General features: G+C 36.6%; 1 protein-coding gene across 6 annotated transcripts in view; it reads left to right on the top strand.

Annotated features, from left to right (window-relative positions):
• Window positions 1-23,686, top strand: part of EPHA7 (EPH receptor A7) — a 163,779-nt gene that overhangs the window by 135,818 nt on the left and 4,275 nt on the right. For 2 of the 6 annotated variants that reach the window (XM_027670137.1, XM_027670131.1), the window contains exons 11-17: window positions 1,969-2,154; window positions 2,700-2,761; window positions 3,743-3,952; window positions 5,019-5,168; window positions 9,613-9,806; window positions 10,924-11,079; window positions 12,231-16,402. In XM_027670137.1, the coding sequence (XP_027525938.1) occupies window positions 1,969-2,154; window positions 2,700-2,761; window positions 3,743-3,952; window positions 5,019-5,168; window positions 9,613-9,806; window positions 10,924-11,079; window positions 12,231-12,345 (1,073 nt within the window). In that variant the 3' untranslated portion in view covers window positions 12,346-16,402. Of the gene's footprint in view, window positions 1-1,968; window positions 2,155-2,699; window positions 2,762-3,742; window positions 3,953-5,018; window positions 5,169-9,612; window positions 9,807-10,923; window positions 11,080-12,230; window positions 16,403-23,686 lie in introns of those variants that run through there. The other 4 variants (XM_027670123.1, XM_027670117.1, XM_027670150.1 and 1 more) reach the window with 3 other exon arrangements.

The raw sequence follows: 23,686 nt of genomic DNA, 5'->3' as shown, positions 1-23,686 counted from the left end.
AATTACCTGGCTCTGAAATATCAGAGACACACACTTATATCTTGTTTTCGGTGTGGAACAAAAAAAAAATTGCAAAGTACTGCTAGAGAAAATTGTTATCCTTTCGTAAGTTCTTGAGGCTAGGGGCTATGAGTGATGAATTCATTAATGGTCATCCTTGTTGCTAATGGCGTGCAGGAAGGAGGTTAAGGCACCAAGCTAAGGACATGAGCATCTAGTTGTATATGAAACAGCTATGCCTGCTGGTATTCATAGCTATGACATGGCTATTTAGACCTTGACTTCAGTGCCCAAGGGCAGTTGAGGATAATGTGCAGATAGGAACACTTGTCTGGCCAATTAGCTTAGGTACAGCACAGTATTAACAGAGGTATATGGAGCTGATTTCAGCTAACCTTCATTCAGCAAGCGTGGTGGAGGAGGGAGAGGAATTTGATTCTGTATGCAGTCACCTCCTATAAGATTCATAAAACGAGCCGTACTGAGTTGAGATTTGTCCAAACAAGTCAGTTGGAAATATTAAGTCGTGGTCTAAGTTCTACCCTTCTGGCTGGAGAACTCTGAAACTGATATCCAGTTACTGCTTTTTTCTTTCCCCAACCTCTTCTCTTGGGGCTGTCAGGAGAACCGTAATGTTTGAATGCTGACAGTGTTCTAAACAAGATTTCTCAGAACCCATCCATTAGGACACTTCAGGCATTCAGACCCATTTCCAAGCATACCTCTCTCCACTGCCAGCCAGACGTCTTGACAGTGTGTACGTGCACTTAAGTTCTGATCCCACAAAGTTTCTCAAGACAAGAGGATTCTCTAATCAAACTCTCTGTGTCTTACCTCGTTCAATCATTTTTTTTCAGCACTCCTAAAACATGTCTTAGATGTAGGTGTGTCTGCATACTTGTGTGTACATAACAGCTTAATGTTAAGGCACTACACAGGTATGCAAGAGATAAGTTTCTGACCTGATTTGATTTGGAGGAGGGCCTTGGAACTATATCTCCCGTACTCCAGATGAATTTACCAGATTGTTAAATATTTTTGCAATGAGTCTTTCTTTTTAAAAGAGAGATGTTCCCGTTTATTCAGTATATGTTACTGCCCTTTTCTTCTATATTTACAAAGAGATTTTTCTTCCTGGCTGCGGTATTGGATAACTTACTTTTTCTCTCTTCTTACATAGCTGTGAGGCTAGGGACAATCCTTAAATCTTTCATAATCTCATTAATATTGAGGTAGAGGTATAACCATTCAACTCCACGCATCACATGCTTCCATCCTCTTTCCTTTCTGATGGAGTCCAGTTACTTCTCTCCCAAATTTGGTTCTTGCTGCTTTTTCTTTTTTCATATTCTTACTGGCTGTTTCGTCTTTTGTATCACATGCTTCTTCAAGTTCCAATTGTCTGTTAGTTTAGAACCTTTTACGAACTTGCAGCATTTGCTTGTGTTTGTTTAATGTAACAAAATTGTTATAAATCACACCTTTCATTTCATAATCTGCAAAGTAAATTATCTTGCTTGAAGGTAATAATGTAGTGCTTCATTTAACACCATAATGATGCTAAATTAAAAGCAGATCTGCAAGAGCTGACTTTTGAAAGAAAAAAAACCACTGGATCTAAAGATAGCAAGGAAACTATGTAGAGCAGAATGACATTTTCACTTAGAAATGGTATTACTATTTCTATAATAGTGTTTTCTTATGAAAACCACTTCATTTTTATTTCCTGATTTTGAAAAAAATGCAACAAATTGCTAACAAGTCTTTTAAAATATTCACATAAGGGTCCTGTTGATTGGCTTAACATAAGGTGTTTGTTCCATAAGGGTCAGCAATTCAAGGTAATCCATTTCAAACATAAACATTCATATGCAAGATTTAAACACACACTTAAGCATCTAGTTGAATCAAGGCCTAAGGAAAATATTGATAGTCAGAGCAATTCAGCACTGATCTACTTCATTTTAGGAGAGTTTGGTGAAGTGTGCAGTGGGCGTCTGAAGCTTCCTGGCAAGAGAGATGTTGCAGTAGCCATAAAAACTCTGAAAGTTGGCTACACTGAAAAGCAAAGGAGAGATTTCCTGTGTGAAGCAAGCATCATGGGACAGTTTGACCATCCCAACGTTGTTCACTTAGAAGGGGTCGTTACCAGAGGTAAGCAGCAGCTCGATCTGTCAGTCAAATAACAACACCATGGCAGAAATTACTCTAGCTTATTCATGGTCAAAGATTCAAATTATAAACAGACTGCACACTCCTAATGGATTTTCTCCTGATGCGTAACTAACTAAAACAATACTTACTTTATGCTACAACCTGAGGAAAAAAATTTAGATGTACGCATGATTAAAAGATGAAGTACTTTGAAACATATTATTTTTCTAGTTTCATTTAGCCTCAAAGACCATGCAGAGAGATAAGGTTTCTTATGTCCTTTCAAATTATCTGAAGTGTCATTATTCCAGAGTCCTGTTCACACAGAAGGAGGTAGGAGGGCACACTGACTTTTTGATTTGTATGGTTTGATTTTGTGAATCATTACCACATTCCATTAAGATATTTAAGAAATTAGAGCTCAGTAACAGTGCTGGAGGGCTCAGAAATGTTCATCATCTCAGTGATTCAATCCTTCAAAGGAATAACTTGTGTTTTATCAAAAAAGGCACTCCATTTGTTTTACAATTTCTCTTTTCTTTCAGGGAAACCAGTCATGATTGTAATAGAATACATGGAGAATGGGGCCTTAGATGCATTTCTTAGGGTGAGTGCCAAAATGACAACTTATATAAACATATCTAGAGTGACATATATTACATAGTGACACTTCTAAAAGATATGGTTTATATATGTGATATATACATGTATACACGCATAATATTAATATAATTAAAATGGTTTTCAGGGTGAAATGGAGCTTGACAAATACTAGCAGTTCTCTGTGTTATTTCAGCAAAACCAGATCAAAAATGAGAGGATCAGATAAGATCATATGGAGACATTCTAGGAATTTATGTGATTTAATGTGTCATAAACACAGTGGGTTTTATTATTGCTGCCAGTTGAAATTAAAACCACTGATACATGAAGCCCAATCTTCTGCCTTTTGGGTGCAGAATTTTATTGTGTCAGCATGGTGGAAATCAGAATAAAAGAATCCCTAAATGAACTGTGGTTCTGTTTAAGAGACAAACAAAGGAAGAAGAAATGCAAGTTCCCAGCAATTTATCATTTTTTAAGCGTGTTCTGAACTTACCAGTTCTGACTTCTTACCAGATATGCAAGCCTGTGTGAGATGATGTATAAACACTCTATAAAGAACAGAAATATTGTTTGATAAACTCCAAACTATCAATAAAAATTATCAATAGCTAAGGTTCCAAAAAGGAGATAGTTCTTATTTTCTTGATACAAATAATGATACTGAGAGATGAAGAGCATAGAAACAAACTATAAGAGCTTCAGGTAATCTTCATCAGTTAATCTCTTAGAAGCAATTTACCATGAATTAGACAGAAATGTATAGTGATGAGCAAGTTTCGCTACTATTAGTAGATTAACTACTCACACATTTTTTAACTGGATTTATGTCTGAAGAAAGTAAAACTTGTGTTTGGAGTGTCTTTGCCTTAGGATGAATTGCCACAGAAAGAGTAAAGAAGTAGAAAGCCGAAGTTGTAAAACTAATTCTTATTTCTCTTCTTAGCTATACTAACAAGAATTGCTGCTCCTTTCTTCCCTCCAGAAACATGATGGGCAATTTACAGTCATTCAACTAGTGGGAATGTTGAGAGGAATTGCTGCTGGAATGAGATATTTGGCCGATATGGGATATGTACACAGGGATCTTGCAGCACGCAATATTCTTGTCAACAGCAATCTTGTTTGTAAAGTATCAGACTTTGGCCTTTCCAGAGTTATAGAAGATGATCCAGAGGCTGTCTACACTACAACTGTAAGAAAAATTGATGAGTTTTCAGAGTTTTTAGATATGGTTATTAAGAAGCAGCATATCTTCTAGAGAGTATAGATAAGAGAATTACATTAATTGCTTGGGCAATGTTAACCAGTCAAAAGGAAGAATCTCTGCAGAAATATGACTGTAATTAGGAAATAACTTTTGTGAGAACATACATTTGTATTTGGTAAAGTTCTAAAAATTTTATACAGTATTTTCATTATTCCCTTCCCCATGATTTTCCGTTTGAACAAATAAGGAAGTTTTACCCACAAAAATTTTAATCATCTGATTTACTATGAGTCAATTAAAATCTTTGTAGGCTATTACTATTTTTCAGACTAGATTTATCTCACCAAAAGGTTGACTAGCTCGAAGCTAGACTGTGACAAAGCCCAGCTCCCATATTTTCCCTTCCTTTTGGGTGGGACACTTTTCTTAAATACGTAGTCATCAGGCACACTATGCTCTTTATTCTTTTGTTGAGCCAACTCCACTTTCCCACCCATGGGGCCTCGCTGTACCTATTTTCTCATGCTGAGGGAAGGAGGGGCCCCTGGAATCTGCTCCAGCAGGCACAGGGATCCAGGAAACCACACCAGTGTTCACAGCGGTCACGCTTGCCATTGGGCTCTAAGTGGAATCCTGATTTAAAAATGTCAGACTGATATTTCAGAGTCAATGGGATTTATATGCACAGGTTGAGATTCACTTCACCTACCTTCAACCAGTCAGGAGTTAAATGACTAGTGTAAATCAGACATCTGAGCACCCCTTTAGCTTCGATGAAAGGATAAGCTCTTCGAAAGAAATACATCCACATTAGTCTAGACAATTATCTAAGTTTCTTTGTTCCAAGTGTTTTAAGAGGCTAAACTTCCTTAGACAGCTTTGCAAATTCTACAGTTGGTCAACCATAGTAGATTATATAAGTGCTGCTTTTGATGTTGGTGGAAATAATTATAGACACATTCTAGAGAAGATGATACGAAAATTTTGTGGGAAAAAAAAGAGAACCTTCTTCTTCCTTTTTTTTTTGTTGTTATTGTTTTTTTTTTCATAGGGTGGAAAAATTCCAGTGAGATGGACGGCTCCAGAGGCCATTCAGTACCGCAAATTTACATCAGCCAGTGATGTGTGGAGTTATGGAATAGTTATGTGGGAAGTCATGTCTTATGGAGAACGGCCTTACTGGGACATGTCAAATCAAGATGTAGGTTTATCTGTTCGTGAATGTGTGTGTGTGTGTGTATGTGTGTGTGTGTGCTAGTAAAACTAAAATTACATATTGCAAACACATACATATGTATTTCACTATAAATGCATAAAATGTTGATTTAGAAATAAGATTTGTAAAATCTTGTGAGAACTATATGGTTCTCATAAAATGAAAAAGTTACAGAGCTTTCACTTTTTGCCTAGATCAAAATCTTTCCTCTGCCACATGGATAATGTAGGTTTCTGTTCTGAGTATCAATTAAAACTGGAACATCAAAAATAGTAATATGTGCTCTTCACTTTATTATGCTTAAGCATGGAAAGAATCAAATTTTTTTCCAATAAAAAATAATTCTTAGGTTTCTGACCTTAGAGCAATGATTAATCAGTCGAAAAAAGTTGTTAAAAGTCTGAGTGGCAGTTAATGACCTACTTTGGTTTTTTCAACTTAATTATGCTGATTTAACAGTACTCTTGTTTGCATAAAATATGATCCAGAGCAACAGGTCAGCAGTAATAGAACAGATGGATGTTAATCTTGATTTCTGACAGGAGTATCTATTAATATAGAAATTACACAGGAAAAAGCCATACACGTGCAAAAGTCATCAGAAAGAGTATCAATTAAAGTTCTTCAGATGGGGGCTTGAATGTTCTTTTAATTGTTATTTTAATTTTTTATTGAATTATCAACATCAAAGTTAAAAAAAAAAAGATAAAAGTGTAAATGATGAGTCAGTTTGACACAGTGCAAAGTTGTTAATATTTGACAGGTCTCAGTGTCAAAGATTTCATGGACTGTCAAAATATGGGCAAACAAGTCCTTGGGGCAGAGAAAGAGAAATATTTACATTCCCTAGACACCCCGTAGAGTTTCATTTCTTTTGACACCTTCCTTCTGTACTAGATTCAAACATAAAAGAAGTCTGACAGGAATATAAGATGCTTCAAAGGCAAACCTTACCTATCTTTCAGGCAACAATAAGGAAAAACTTCTAAACAGGGGAGAAATTCTTGTATTTCCATGCTTGCTATTGGATTTTGAAAAGTATTCCTTCTATTGAAAACTGCATGTAAAGCACATGACTGAGCCCTTTTCAAAAAACAGTTAATTGTGACTTCTTACAGTTATATCCATTTTTAACATCTTTCATGATAATCTTCAATAGCACACAGTTAAAAGATGCATCAGTTGCTTGGTAAAATACTTCCAAATACTCCTGTAATCTGTGATCTTCAAGCATGTCCTCCCAAAGCATATACACATCCTGCCAATCTCATAGATAAATCTATGATGCAAAAGTTTAGAACCACCTTATAATTTATTATTTATTCTCCTTCAGAGTTAACAGTGGTAATATTTAACTGGAATAAAAAATTATAAATGTGTTCTTCTAATTTTGCATATAGACTCAGTTTGTATATCTTGAGTGTATGATTTTGCTTAAAAGTGGATGTGGGCATAGTCATAGAACAGACCAGATCTCCTAAAAAATACATCTCCCTGACTTTAGACCTTTAGATAGCATTTCTTTAATTCTGCCCTCTCCTTTAAGTCATTGCTTTAGATTGATGAAGAATACAAATTTGCATTGTGATCTCTTCAAGAACAACTTCTTCTTTTAGCAATGACCTAGAGCTAGGGTGCATCAAAAGAACACTCATCCTGCAAGCTCCCCGCAGAGGCACAGCAGGCTGACCACAGATTATAGACAGAGTTGTCCCAACTTCTCTGAGCAGTGGGCTCACCTCAGCTTAATCCTTGCTGGTAGGCCTCAAGCCCCTATTTTCCTATTAGATTTATGGTGTTCTCACTTTCATTCACTTATTGACTCCAGTGCAGATTAGTTCTTCGGAAAAGGAAAAGAATTTAGGCTTACATATTTTTTCTTTGCTGTACTCCTGGATTTATTACCATTATTATGATTTGTATTATTATTATATACCCATAAACAGAGTTCTAACATTACATTTTCCAGTTACCCATATTTAGTACTTCTTTGTTGGCATCCAGTATATAAAGTGAACAGATCTGGTCCTCTTCTCTTCTGCTTTACATCCTCAGATAGCCTGATTATGATAAAAGCATACTTGAGTCTTAGCAGTATTCCCTTTTACTCTTTTTGCAACAAAAGCAGAATTTCAAAAACGAATCGTGGGAAATGTAAATAGTATAAATCAATTCTATTAGTAAGAACTCCAGCTGTGTTCTCTTTGTAGATTTTCTCATTAAAAAAAAAAAAAAATAAAATCCTGCATCTGCTTAATTATCTTTGAGTACTGATTTTTGGACCCCTCTGGCTCCTTTTTAGCAGAGTGGACTCTTGTCCTACTTTACTTATCAATATTTTAGAATATTTTTTTCAGTGTTTTGAATATTGGCAGAAATTCCATCCATCTCTAGATGACTCATAATTTTATATTTCCCAGTTTCATCCTTCTTGCTCAGAATACCCATCAGAGAAGCTGATTCTGCAATATCGCCAAGGCCTTTCAAAAATGACATTATCTTGATTCCCAGTTCAGGTTTCTCTGCAGATTGTAGTGATTGGGGAAAACTCCTGTTTGTGATCTTTCATCCATGTCTTCACTCTCCCTTAAATTCTTGGATATAGTTTTATGTAGATGGTTTACCAGTTATAAGGGTCTTATATATTTTGGTGCTTGTGTTGCTGTTGCCGTTACCTACCTTTTCCATTCCTCATTGGTGATCTCTGTCTTCTGACCTCTTAGGCAACTAGTTCATTGGTGGTAAATCATACATAGCGTGTTTGAAGCTTTTAATACCTTTTGCCTTTTAGAAGGTCAGAAATTCCTGCATTACTTTTCACAGCACATCAGTCATACTGTATACACTGTAGCTTATTTTTACCTTTTATTCCACTGCTACTTCGAAGCATAAGGAGCTATTCTTTTGTTTTTAATCTTAAATACTTTTAATGTTTCCTTTCCTATATAGTTCTCTTCTTTCCATTTCCCTGTTCTTCTGCAGAAAACCCTCTCTGACAGACAACTTCACTGGTTCTAAAAGGTCACTGCACTCATTCTTCAAGGTGTGGATATTTTGCAGGAATTGAATATTTCTCAATCATTTTTGAGCTGTAGGACAGTACTGTCATTCTAAATGTTCAGAGAAAAATCTGTGTCCTAGGAAGATGAGGCAACTTCCCTGAGGTCAGAAGGACATTCTGTGACACAAACCTGCAGTCAGTGCCCTACCACTGGGTTATGCCTTCTCTTTTCACAAAACTTCTTTTATGCAAAAGGTTTTGATACAAAACCTGACTGAATTTCAGTCAGTTTTTTGAAGGTCGTTTTGTATTGTCTGCCATTCTGTCTACTTTGCAGTCTACTGCACAACCTATGGAGTATTTTCTGTCTGAGGTTATTACTTTTACTAAAACCTGGATATTCAGTAACTTTGTTTATCATACTAGATCTATTTCCTAGAACTACATCCAGAACAGCTTCTGATCTTACTTTCTATACAGATGAAGGGAGAAGACAATCCTATGCACTACCCTTCAGGAACAAGCACCCTTCCTTAGCAATTCTAATGCTGCTGTGTCAGTCAATGTCAGTATACTTGAAATCCCCCATGAACAGTATTTTAGCCCTTTTTCACTAGCTTTTCTTATCTGCCTTGCTTCCTGATGTGCTTTCTTATTCTGCCCTCAAGGTTTACAGCAGTTTGCTGTGATTTTACTTTATCCATTTTTATTTTTTACTTAAATCCAAATGGACTTGACTAAAGAAGTCAATGCGTGGATGTAATTCTTGGTTTAGACATATATACTCTCCTTCGATCATATCATCATCCAGCAGCATCTCTTATTAAATCTAACTTTCTGTGATATATTAAAATATCATTCACTCAGGTCTTTCTCTCTCACACAGCACACTTCTGCTTCTTTATCATTAATATAACATGGCTAGACTTTTGTCCCTACCAATTTCTATCTGCTAAACATTATTCTTGGATGCTTTTATAATGCCTTCAGGCTTTTTGTATTTTATATGTGCATGCACAGATCTCTATCCATTTAAAAGTCAGTTACTTCTACCTTACACTCTTTCATAAAAGCCTTGGGGCGAGTAATAATGCTTTCTGAAATAACTGCATTTATCACTCTATCTGTTACTCCCTCAGTGAATTTAATTGTTGTTCCCTGCTATCCACTTGTCTAGTTAATTTAGCTATGTTCTGCATATATGGAACAATATGCTTAATAAGTCAAAAGATGAAGTTGGGGAAATTACTTGAAAACCTGAAGGCTAGTGTCAAAGCAACAGACTCATATTTTTGCAACACTGATGGCAAATTTTAGTTTATTTATTTATTTATTTTATTTTATTTTTTTATATTTTTTGAACTGCGTAGCAGTATGTATTCTTTAAATGACTCTTGATGAAAAATAATTAACTATGTTGGCTACCAGGTTATAAAAGCAATCGAAGAAGGCTATCGTTTGCCAGCACCCATGGATTGCCCAGCAGGACTGCACCAGCTGATGTTAGATTGTTGGCAGAAGGAACGTGGCGAAAGGCCAAAGTTTGAGCAGATAGTTGGTATTCTGGACAAAATGATTAGAAATCCAAACAGCTTGAAAACCCCACTGGGAACCTGTAGCAGGTAAGAAAAGCTTTAGTGTGTGTTCTTATGATGGTGCATGTGGCTAGGTTCTGGATGTTCTGCTTGGTGGCTAGTTCCAGTTCACACTTATTTCATCTGTCTCTCAGTTCCTCCTTCTTTCTGTTCCCTTTTCTTCCCTTCATTCATTTGCCCTTCTTTTTTACCATGCTGAACAAAGCCAAAAAGGACTTTCTTAAAAAAAGAAAACAAAACAACCAAAATAAAGTAAATATTGTGGAACTAACACATTTCTCTGTAAACTACTGCCTACTCATCACTCTTTCCACACTCTTACCACTAGCAGTCTTTGTTTTCCTTGTTTCTTAAAATTGTAAAGTCTGGATGGCAAGGATCATTGTCTATTGTAGTTTTATGTGATGCATCCCTTGCCCTAGGAACTGCTACGGTAGAAAAAGTAATTAACAATACTCATGCTTGGCCAATGTACTTTGACACGCTACACTCTAGATTTTTATCTTTCATTTTCTGGCTTAAACTCCTTTCAGTGATCACATCTCATTGTATTTCATGGTGCAGTTTTTAATGGCTTCTTCATAAATTTCAGGTGAATTATTTAATCATTATAATCTTTTGATCTGCTAGTTAGATCACTGCATTAGAGAATCAACTGGCCTGTTTTCTACTCCTGATTCTTCTACTGACTGATTTACTGTGTGACCTTAAACAACTTACTTTGTGTCTCTGCTCTTTCCTTGTCTTTGTTTTGTCCCATCCAATTGAATAATGAGAATAGCTACTGCTATATTTTCTAAGATGCATAGAAGAATAGCATCTTTATTTTACTCAGCAACTTAGTTGCAGCTGTCATGCTAGGTAATAAGGTTGATTTTCTGTTAATAACAGTAGTCTGTTAGGCTGATTTTGCTCATTCTGACCTTTCATCTTTTACGTGAATAAGCTTAGGAAGTACATATTGTGAGCTACAGATTAGTCAAGAGCTATTCAAAGAATAATCTAAACTGTGTATAAAGGCCTATTACTTTCTACTCTTGACATTTTTAATACCCCAAATTTATTTGACTCTCACCTTGCTAAATACTCCCTGATGTTTTACTCTCTTTGGAAGCAACTTACTTTCCTTTTTCCTTCTCCGTAGACCAATTAGCCCTCTTCTGGACCAGAACACTCCCGATTTTACCACTTTCTGCTCCGTAGGCGAATGGTTACAAGCTATTAAGATGGAAAGATATAAGGATAATTTCACAGCAGCAGGCTACAACTCTCTTGAATCAGTTGCCAGGATGACTATTGAGTAAGTTAGTACTGGGCATGTTTAACTTGCATTTAGGGAATTTCTAGGTAAAATAATAAACAGTGTCCAACTCCAAAACTTTACCCTGAGTACAAACATGGTACTTGGGGTCAAACCAGCCATTTTAGCAGCTGACAATGTTATGAAAGAGCAAATACCCTGCTACCTCTGTGTGGCATCACATGTTTATGTGCTTTTCAAAACAATTGAAGTAACACCAAGGGACTAGAATTTGAGGGAGAATGTGGCCCATTTCAAAGTATATATATGTGTAGGAAAATAACCCCTTTGCCTCTACTACCTAATTGGTACCGTTTTCCAGATGTGTGCTAGGAAGATGTGGAATTTTCTTCTGATTGGCTGGGGGCTGTCTGTGTCCTGCAAGAAAGGAATTTGCATCAAGTCTGTAGAAGCAAAACAATTTTCTGAAGGCAAGCATGGCCTGTACCAGTACTGCTATCTTAAACAGGTCTTCTTGGCACCTTGCAAACAACTTTCTTGGCAACTGACTTTGTGGTTGCCAAACATATGTAATTCCTTTTACAGAGAGCAGTGGTTTTCTAAACAAGTTTATAACCAATAATTCTCAAGTTTGCAAGCCTATTCTTATCTGCGTGGTGTCACTAGGGGTCTCAGCCTGTAGCTTGTGAACTGTCATCAGAGCCCACAAGCTTCTAGCATTAGTAGCGGTGGAGTTTAACCAGCTACTCCTTTTTTATTTGCATGATGGGTATGGGTCAATATGCAAAGGATTTCTCTAGGCATCTCTTTAGGAAACAGAATATGATCCCCAAAATCTTGTATTTATACATTGTCCTGAAAGCCACCCAAAATATTTTACAACAGAAGTGCCTTTGTCTTCAGGTGTCCTTAAAAGCCACAATGAAAGATTACCATAATGCAAAACATACTGACCTCCTTCTCAGAAGTGGAGACAGGCACTGTAATTATGTGACACTTGCTATGTAATTGCACTCCTGGCTGAGAGGTTGACCAGTGCCTGTCTGAACTTCACAGTACTGAGCTGAGGTTCCAGCATAGCTACAGACACCTGGAGCCCAGACCACTACATAGCTTTGACTCACAGTTGAATACCATACAATAGCAGTCTAAGTTGAAAAATTAACAATGTACGCATTTATCTTCCCCAGGGATGTGATGAGTTTAGGGATCACGTTGGTTGGTCATCAAAAGAAAATCATGAGCAGCATTCAGACTATGAGAGCACAAATGCTACATTTACACGGCACTGGCATCCAAGTGTGATAGACATTTCTCCCTTATGAGGGAGGTGACAGACTGAGAGAACAGCACTGGCCTTCAGTATATATGAAGTGCTGCTAGAAGACACTTGATTTCCTGGGTCCTTCCTGCAGTGAATAGAAGAGCTACAAGAAGCACCTACAGACTTGAACTCCTAAGTGCCACCAGAATTTATGAAAAGGGAATTAGGATCCACCAGTGGTGGCAAGGAAAACAGCAGTGACAATAAACAAAGTACTACCTGAATAAACATACAAACACCTTGAGCTCTCTAACCTCCTTTTTATCTAATAGACTTTTTAAATGTACATAAAAATTTAAAAAAGAATATATTTGTCAGATAAAATCATGATATTATTGTTGAATTCAACAAAATATTTTCCTTAAATCTGTGATTTCTGAATCTTTTTTTAATCATTTGTGTTTATTCTTCATAAAGACTTTCTTTTAGTATGATGTTTATATCTTTGGACCTTTTTAGTGCTAATTCTATGACACATTACTACACTGGGTACCTCTGAAGGATTATTTGAGTTCCTAGAGATTCAAGAAGCATGACCAAGCAATGTATATCTATCCAAACTTTGGTATCCTTTTGTGCCATTTACTTTTGTTAAATCAGCACCGTATTGACATGGCTAAGCTAATTGGCAGGGAGTCAGGAAAATGCAAGTTGCCAAGAGCTCTGATATTTTTTAAAGAATTTTTTAACGTTACACATATACTATCTTTTAAAAGAAAATAAAAGAGAAAAAAAAAAAAGTAAAGAAAAAGAAAAGCAATAATGACCCCTAAGTAGTTCTAGGCACTTTTAGCAAATTGTTTGCAAGATGATTTTAATGGGCTAGAGTTAAACTGAGATATATTCTAAGATGTAGATCTACAACTGTAAGCCTGCTGAGACATTTCATTGAATGGACAAGTGATTGTAGGAGTGTCTCAGAACACAGGTGCAGTTCTCCAGTGTTACCTAAACCATTTAATCTGAGTGCATCACATTTTTTTTCAGTACTCTGCATTAGCAAATCCAAGAGAAATAGCTGGTGTATATTTTCTATGAGTTTAAGCCGTATGCAGTCCAGCTGTCAGAATAAGGGCATATGAGAACTTTAGAGCATGAGACAAGGGGCAGTTCAAAATTTTCAATTTTTTAACAAGCTTTTGCTACTCTGAATGAACATGCATATGACACAATAGTCATTCATCAGGAACAGAGATGCAAGGGTAGTTGCTCAATGGAATATGTTTTTACACCATTTACTTATATATTAATTTTGTTTGATTAAAATATTTAATTACCATAAGCAATAATGAATATTTATGAATTTATGAGTATTGCAAAAATGTATATGAACTGGAGAGAAATGCTTTAAAAAAAAAAATCTGAAAATTGTGAACTACCCCAGCAATGAAATGCTGTACTTCCAAAGAGAATTGGGCTGCTTCTATTGATTTTGATAGAGAAAGATCCCAGGGATCAGTCATAAATTGGTCTGGTTTGATAATGTGGGCATCCACACAAAAAAAATAAAAAGAAAAGAAAAACCTTGTAAATGTTCCTTTGTAAAACTTGTAAATTTTATTTATACTGTCTTGTTTTGTACACACATTTATGTGAAGTGAGCTCTGACTACATTGAAAATGCACTATATTTTTCTATTTTACTTGCAGAGCATCACAAACAAACATGTATATTCAGTGCTACATAATGTGTTTTCCCACATTTAGGACCAAAGATAGTTATCAAAAACTTAAACGCATCATTTTCCCCCTCCTTTTTTCTCCCCCTTTTTAGATCACTGTACAGTGTTATATTTGTCATTTTATTTATTTGATTGATTAGAAAAATCAGTTTGGTTATACTAATTTTTTGTCCCCCCCGCCTTTGTTGAAGAAAATCTGTAAAAAGCTTTTAACAAACGTAATCCCGTTACATAGACACTTCCATTTGTAATCTTTGTAATAGACTGTAAATATATTTTTGGAACTATAATGCAATGTGCATAAGGGTTATTTTTCAGTGTCCATATATGATTGTTTATACAATTCACAGCACTTTACAGTCATGCTGAGAAGCCTAATTTATTGCCTGGATTTGGGCAGAGTAAGAAAAAAAGGTGACTATTCTTATTTCATATTAGACTGTCATTCAGTAGAAATGGAGTTATTTTCATGTATGCAGCTCAAGATGGTTTTTTAACTATTAAAATTAATTTTCTAGAAATGCTGTAGAAGTAAGATGCAGAGTAGACTGCATACCCAATATTGAAATTAGTGCACACAAGCACTCGACCAAGGCACTTCAAGTAGCCATTGGAACACAACTAATAAACATCCATTTTGTGTTTTAACAAATGATAAGTGCCTCACTACTGGAGTGAGCATCTGTGGGCAACTGTGCAGGGTGCTTGTCGGTTTTGCTGCTGCTCTAGGCACTCAGCTAAGAATTTAGGAGTCTTAAGTTCAGACACCTGCTTCCTTATAAATCTCGGCTACTGTTTCTAAGGGCTTGGTGATTAAAGGTGCAGTGCAGCAATGCTGGTATTGCTGAGAACCTACAAACCCTAAATGCAAAAGAATTGAGGACAGGCTTCACCTTTAGAACTTGTTCAATATTCTGAAGCACAGAGACCTCAAAGCATGTGTGGCGGCTTGGGCTCACACATGTACAAGTGAGAGCCCTAATGGTGTTTCTTCCTTAATTTTCCTTGTTTGATTTAAGCCATCTTCTTCAAATAGTAAATGTATTTTAGCATTCATCTATATACCTTGACTGCCTTAATGTTACCACAGATTTTTACACATTTGAAAGTGGTAGAACAGACCCAGAAAGCACAATCGCGATCAATCGCAATCAATCAGATAATTTATCTGTATGTTCAGAACATTACAACAATTTAAAGCACATGCATATAAATGGATTTGTAGCTGGTAGAGCAGCAACATATTCACATTGGTTGCAGTTCCCCAGGTTCCAGGAAAACACAGTCCAGGGTAAGAAAAATAAAGTGCCAGAGGAAGTTGTTGTTCATGGGAGAAATGGAAGAAAAAATTGGGTCAGAGGGATAATTAAAGGATAAATGATGAAAAAAATAAATTATCTCATTTCTGGCTTCATTTCACTGAATTTGGAAATTGTGCATTGCTAACGACAGATTATCAGGCTGTCAGTGAGGCTGATCCTTCTTGTCTTTATCCACCTACAAGCATCTAGAAGAGAGATGCCTAAAAAAAGCAGGATGAATCTCCCTCTGGGAATGTTTATCTCCATTACCTGTAGAGGGAATCCAGATGATTAGCTTAAATTAGGTGTCTAATATCTATATAGTTAAAGTTAGGTAAGGTGATTCCTACACTATATGTCCTTGGCTGCTGCAATTTCCCTCGCAAGCTGAGTGTCATAGAAAGGCAGCTCCTCCACCACCGGTATATCCGAGAATGTATTTAAACTGAGCTTTGTCACAGAGAGACGTGGTTTTTTTTTTTATCCAGAGATTTGTAACAGGTCCTCTAAATGCTTTTTGTATATGGATATCAATTCTTGAAAATTTTTGTGATTGTTCTGAGGAAGACCTGCCTGGTAAATTACAGTTATTTAATATTTTAAATAATCAGAAGTATTTGCTGACATACTGCTTTAGTCCAGAGGTTATGTGATGAGATATGATAGCTGCTGTTTGCAAAACCATGTTTATCTAAAGCCTTGTCATGTAAAAATCTCCAGGAGGCAAAGATGCTTAAATGTATCTCAAATTGAATGTTGCCCTTAATATCTCAATAATTGAGCTCTGTCTGTATTATTCTCCATTTAAAATGAGTTTTTTATATTTGTTTAAGCTTGAATTACCTGGCATCCACTGAGGGAGTTTGAAAAAATGATTTTAAATTAAATTTGCTTTTCTCCACTGATAGTAATATACAATGAATAGTTTCCACTGTTTTGAATGTTACAATAACTATTGCTTTAATGTGCGGGATGAAGGGGTTTATTTTTGGTTTGTTGTTGGTATTTTTTTACATTTATTGGTTAGTAGTTGAAATAAAAAATAATAATAATTTGTCCTTAACTTTCTAAATAATTCATATATAGCAATTTTGAGAATTATTTAAATTCTGTGACTTTTGGGTTACTACTGAGACGGTGCTCATGTCACTACAGCCGTAATGCCAGGCAATGTGGAGACACCCTACCACAGGGGCAGGTTCAGCCAGCATTCTGTTGCCCAGTAATGGCATGAAGCAGTCCACTGGCTGGTGTGAAAGGAGTGAAGGGCAACTCAGCCAAAACATGGTCATTTCACTTTTAAACAGTATACATGTGACATGTTAGAGTTAATACATTCTTAATGCATTGCCTCTCTGCATGTGGTTAAAATCTGATGTGCTCATGATTTGGTCTTTGGTGGGGTTTGATTGTTGGTCGGTTTCTCTTATTTTGTTTTAAACAAGTGACATTTGAGATGCTTGTGGAAGAGAACAGCTCCACAAGCTACAGAATGACAAGCCCTGTTTAAGAAAAGTACAATGCAAATTCTTGCCCAAGAGTCATTCTGGCAGCAGGTGCTGCAGGGATATTCAGACAGTTGGTGCTATGATTTGCTGAGCAACTATCACAGCAGGGTTTCTGCATATTCGGGACCTGTTAGAATTGTACTTCTGATTAATTAACTGATATGTGGAAATAGGCAATTTTTTTCCCTCACTAACTTGTAATGGACGTGCAGATGGTAGATTTGAGATTTGCAAGACTACTAACTAAAAAGTCTTAGTCTCAAACAAATTTCTAGTAAAACAAGAAATTCTAGGCAGCAGCCTATATTTTCTCTCATATTCCCTTAAGGGTTGTCAAATGCAGCTGACAATTACTTTTAAACAGAGATCCTTATTGTTTGCATAGTGTAGCCTTCTATTTACCTGGTAAAAGGCAATTCTGCAATTAAAGTTCCTGCAAAAAGGATTAAGAGAGGAATGGGGGAGGGAGGAGGGAATACAACAGCTGGGAAAGAAAAAATTAAAAAGAAAGAAATACCTGATCTTGTGAAACAGAGATGACTGGGCTCACCATTTTTGTAACACATTCCATATAGGGATTTTTAAAAACGTGAGAGATTAAACCACAGGCATAAAATCTGCAATATTCTGAAAAAAAGAGTAGTGGCAGAATGTAAGGTACATTTGTGGGAGTTTTTCCTCTCTGGATTTGGTTTTGTGAGGTTTTTAAGTTAGAATAATTAACATGTGCATTTAGAGTCAAACCTGTTGGGACAGGCTAAGGGACGAATTCAGTGTAACAGCCATGAAATTCTCAGAGCACTTGCAGGGTGGATAAGGGTTAGGTAGTTTGAAAGTGAAAGGAGTGATGTGGAATTTTTATGCTGTACAGACCCTGTAGGTTACATTCAGCAAGATTATGAAAGGTGAGAAGTTACAGAGGAAAAGCCTTGCTTTTGTACCTGATGAGAAGTCAGGAGATGGGAGGGAATGGAAAGAAAGGCGTAAAACCATTCAGAATGTGTGAATATAAGTTGTAGGGGTCCGCAAGACATTGCTGGCAGGGGAGCTAAGGAGTGTCAAGATTTTTTAAGTAAAGAGACACTGTTAATATAACATACCTAATAATCTAATGTGGCATGGTTTCAGTACTGTGATTTTTTCCTCAGGCCAGATTGGAATTTGTCAAAGAGACTAAATTGAGACAGATGGGAAAGCAACTGGTAATACATAGCTCATTCAAGCAGACTTGAAATCAAGACATGAAAGGAGAAATTTACAATAAAAACCTGAAAATAAAACATGAACTCTGATGATATTTATTCTCAGAAGATTTTAGAGTAGCTCTCTTTAAGTCTTGGATAGTGATAGCAGATTTTAGCATTTATACCATACAAATTGGATGAAATTAATGTCTAATTAGAGCAACCAAAAAAGAAGCACAAGTCAAAAAATAGTTGGTGTCTTGATAGACTATGAAAAAAGATGTAATACTGCCAGGCGAAACCTGTGTAGCCAGCCAAGTGAATCTTGGACAAAACAAGACATAATTCCTGGTGCCCGAAGAGCTAAATCAGGAACAGAAAATCTATTCATCCACAGACCAAAGCTTCTGCATTTAATTGAGCTAAATAACCAATTGTAGAACCGTGCTGCTAATAATAATTGATAATGGAAAACTACAACTTGGAGGTCATCTTATGAATCATAACATGGCTAACATTGAAAAACACACACAGTGCTTAAGCCATGCCTGTACTACTGGTATTAGAGTTCCATGAGTCTGTGTATGTCGAGTCATTTGTAGACTGGAGACATTATAGCATCAAATCCATAAATAAAGCTTTCCTCTTTAGTGCTGAAACAAAACAGAAGGAATTCTGAGGAATCTGTAAGTTCTATCAAATACAGTAGAAATTATCATCTGATTATATTGCCCAGAGAGGTTGTGGAGTCTCCCTCACTGGTGATATTCAAGAACTGCCTGGATGCACTGTGCCCTGGGATGACCCTCTTTGAGCAGGGAGGTTGGACCAGATGACCCACTGTGGTCTCTTCCAACATGACCAATAAAACCATAATTTTGCACTAAGAAGCAAACTTCCTGATCCAAAGATACCATCTCACAGGGAAGAAAAATCATTCATTATTTTTACTAGTACATTCAAATCTGGCTTGCAAGAGGCTAGACTGAATAATTGATAGAATGTATCCACATTGATCCCTCTCATTTCATGTATGTAGAAATACTACTCAGGCAATTTCTTGACTGTCCTTCAATCTGTGCTACTATACCAGCTTCCACTGGCTTCCTGAAGGGCTGCACATCCATTTTTAAGATGTCTGCTGGAAAATATGTTTCAGTTTCCTTTTCTCAGGGAGCAAACAGCCTATGCTAAGAATACATGTATAGCTTAAGAGCAAGAAGGTGCAGGAATCTCAGATTGGTTCTCTCCAGGGTGTTCTTTTCAGTCATAGTCATAAATTAAATGTTCTATCCCCCTGATGTTTTACATAGTAACTTGCATGAGAAATCTGATTTACCTGAAATAAACTTAGTAAAACTATCTAGATGGCTGTCGAAGGCTACTCAAAAATGGCATTTTTAAAGTGATTGGGTGATTAGGATTTTGTTCAGAAAGAGTTGCAGAGCTCTTGCCCTCCATTTCATACCAGGTCTCTCTTCTGGTTTGTTTACTGAAGTAGCCCATAAGTTCTCCCTTATATTAGTCTATACAAAATAGCAGTGTCTCTTTCCTCAGTAGCTAGTGTTTTTACTCTCATGGACTGCTGGAGAAAAGACAGTGTTAGATTCAAATCCAGTCCAATATGTCTCCAGGAAGAAGTTGGGCCAGCAAGGCACTGAGAGGTATTACTAATGAGGATTTCTTTTAATATTATTGGGCCTCCATACTGTGGACAAGCAATTAATTGCTATTGTGGAGAGAAAGTCTGCACTTTATTTTACACCTTCCCTACACTTCAGTTCATCCACTGCCAGTAGAAGGAATGGGGGCAGGGAAGAGAATAAAAGTAACTTTCAGGCATTTCTTTGTAGTGCTCTTTTCAAGAGAAATAATTGCCTCAATGCCTACATTAGCTAAATTTCTGCAAGAGATGAATGCTCTTTTATGCTTTCTACTTGCTGGCAAAAGCATCCCAATCAAACTGTGTGCTGTTTGTTGCAAATCTGAGCCACAAACTACCTTCTATCCCATGAAAGTACTTGGCTAACAATAGGGTGTCTCCCAGACAGCATCCTTCTTGCAGTAGTTACTTGAGTATCCCAACACCAAATACCCTCTGCGGTTGTCCATGTTTGTTTCTTTGTGCAGAGCTACCTTTGAGGGATATTTCCACCTCCATGAGGTAGGAAACTATTTTCAGTGCTATGCTCTACTTTAATTTCTCTCCAGCTGCACCCATGCTTCCCTGGGGGGTTAAATAGAAGATGACAGTGAGGAAGGAACATTTAGTACCCCAGCAACAACAAATGCAATGTCTGTCTACAACCAACTACAAGTCGGGGAGACCTCTTCAAGAGATCTGCACTCTTAAGAAAGAAGTCATTAGTATTGGTCAAAACAAATCAAAACAAACAAAGAAAGTGTGTTTACTGGGGGGGTGAGTGGAGGAGTTGTTGAATACAGAAAAGCTGAATGTCAGGCTTACATGAACTGCCCAGTTACACCAATGATACAAGCTAATGGAGTGTGTTTAAAATAATATCAAAATGTTTCTATTGGCAGTACAATCTAAGGGAGAACTGAATGGCAAAAAACAAAACATCTGGTGAAGGGACTATTTCAGGGCAGTGGGAGAAAATAGTTACCCTTTGTGATTTTGTAATGAATGGGGGGAAAGTCTCTTCTCATTCTTTTATACTATTATAAACCTATTTCTTATGGATTTTCTGAAATTAATGTTGCTGGATTATTGCAAACTGTATGGAAATTAATGCTTTACCTTTGTCATGTGCTTCTGAATTATTTGCTGAAAAAGCAGAAAGATATACCTTAGGAATATTACCTGCTTTCAGTATACCAAAGTGTCTTACTAATTATTGAAGAGGAAAAAAAATCCTTATAAAGTAATCCTTCAAAGTAGGTAATACCATTTTTACACTTATATATTTGAAAAAGGATTACGTAAAGCTGAATTTATCTTTTCTTTTTTAACATCAGATGCTGCCAAATTATTTAAATTTAAAATAAAAAAATAGTATATATTTTATAGTGCTTTTACAAGTGGTTGAATTATACTTAAGGTTGATTTTTCAGTCTAAATTAACAGAGCTTCACTTTAGATACCAGAGAAACAGAAGCCAGACATCTTTGCATAGACTTACGTATTTACAAGTCTGTCATTGAACCATTGCAACATACTTTTGCAAGACAATAGATTATATTTGGCAGTGCTTAGACCATAAATTCTATTGTACTGTTTCCATTATTTTTATATTTAAAGCCTTATGGTGATGGAAGTCCTTGTTAGCTAAGGTCAGTGGGCATTAGTAAGCAGATGAATTTGGTGTAAATTGGTAGAAGCCATTTGTTGAAAGCATGGAGATACCTCATGGAGGTGACATCCAGCTGTTACTGAGCTCACTCTCTCTCCTTGTCTAGCATAAATGCTAGACTCTACAGCACTGGGCTGTGGAAAGGTATTACAAAAAGGCTAACCTTTAAGGACTTTCCACTTCTGTGTAGAAAGGGAGAGACTCATATTTTTGTAGTAATATATTGCCCAACATTTTGAACTGTAGCTGCTTGCCTGGGAAAAGGTTGTTTAGGCTAAGCCTAATCCAAAATTATGTCTGAAATTCCTTCCATCACTGTACAATCCCTTCCATTCCTGAAGCACCTTTCACTTTCAGAAATCCTCTCCCTCTCCCTCTGAAAATCATGTTGGCGACACTTCTGTGGGAATGAAGAGACTGTTGTTCTGAGTAAAATGGAGTTTTTTCTTGGAAGACATTGAGTGGCCTGTCATGTCCCAGAAGAGCTAATGTCTCTGTCTGCAGCATCATGCTTTCCCATATCATTCTGGCACTGCTCAATTATTAGATAGAATATGTGTGATCTCTTTGATCCTTCTTTTACATGTGTCTCCTGTTGAAAGGATAAATTTAGGCATCTACTTTCAGAGGAGGTTTGGGGCTGTGAACCCCTGAGACATCCAGATTTTTGGGATGCATGATGGCTTACCCATGATACTGAGAGATAGCTCTCATGGGGTTTCCTTTCAGTGGAAGTTACAGCGTGGGCAGTAACTTTTGCATGTGCTAGTTTTCTCCCATTATTGATTGCAGAGAACGCTTTAGCATGTATCAGACACTGCATAAATAAGTACTAAATCCAACCACACACATATAGCAGCCAAGAACTGAAGTCCTATCCCTGCCTCATCTTTGACCGGCCTTCAGTTTCTCCAAACAATTTTAGGTTTCTATCTCTTTCCAGGGAGATAGACTAGTTCAGGCCTGGAACGACACTGGTCATCAGGCTAGATAGAAATTTAGCATTATGATAATGAATAGCTAGGTCATACAGATGCAAGGAAACTATCATATTGATTTGCCATATGTTGTACAGGGATCCTCATCTCTCATTTGTTGATATTTCCTACTAGTTAGCTTGTACATGGACTCTGCTCGGGTGCAACTAGTACTTGGCCAGTGAGAACTAGGTGCAGCCCAGAGTAAGGCTATGCCACAGTCAGGGCACTGTAAACTGTCTCATGAATCTCTTGATCTGGGGACCTTCTTCCTGGTGCTGACCAAAAAAAATGTCAGTAGAGTTAGAGCCAATGTAAATGTAACCTGAGGTTTTAAATACCTATGCACCTAATACTATTTGTGACTACCATTTGCCTTTAACTTTGAATAAATTCACATGTCAATCATTTTTACTAATTCAGAGGCTTACTTGTCTTCAAAATAGTAAAAAGATCCTATCAGAGTAAAAAATTCTTCCTTTTGGAAAGGATTTCTCCTCAGAGTTCCTTTTTGCTAAATTCTTTTCTCACACATTCCATGCATTACGAGGTCTTCAAAGGGCAGGTCGAAAAAAAACTAATAGAAATGAGATTTAGCTTAGTTAATACCTTCTCTTGATGTAAAATTAGTTCCTAGGACACTTTACTAGAGACAGAAAAAAACATTCTGTCCCTCCATCAGGTTGCTTCCTCTAGCTTTTTTTGTTTGCTAAGCCTCAGATATTATGGCTATTAATTATGACAGATCTTCTTCTCAGTTTATTATAAGACATCTGCTCCCATTTTGTCCAGTTTGGTGACAGAGATGTATGGCATCCTATGATGTATTAATGACACTCTTCTCTTGAATGAGTATCTCCCCTTTGATTCACACTGTTAAATAATCTAATCCATATGCTGGAATGACAAATAATACTTTGGAATCAACTGTAAGAATATTGGTTGGTATGGCAGGAGGACATTCCTCTGCTGGTTTGTTTTTCTTAAGTATTAGTGTTACATTGGCTTGTCTCAATGTCTATAATAAATTGTTTTTCTCTGAGGAATTTTCAAATAATTTAGTTAAGAGATTGCTAACCATGTGTAAAATAATTTCCATTCAGTCCTGGCCTACATCCATTAGTGATAAAGCTATATCGTTTAGACATTTCATATGACTAACCTGTCACTAAACATATGGTAAAATCCACATCTTATTCTTTCCTGTTCTTTTTTAAGCTCTGGGGGTTTTTTTGTTGTTTATTTTTTTGGGGGGAGAGGGGTTGGTGTTTTCTTTTTTGCAACAGAAGTAACAAACATTATCTTCAGGTGCCTAATACATAATGACTGAGACAGTCAGTTAAAATGTTTTACGAGA

The sequence above is a fragment of the Corapipo altera genome, unplaced genomic scaffold (assembly GCF_003945725.1).
Source record: "Corapipo altera isolate COAL_440 unplaced genomic scaffold, ASM394572v1 2b, whole genome shotgun sequence".
In the NCBI taxonomy this organism is placed as follows: Eukaryota; Metazoa; Chordata; class Aves; order Passeriformes; family Pipridae; genus Corapipo; species Corapipo altera.
This window is presented reverse-complemented; position numbering and strand designations above follow the sequence as displayed.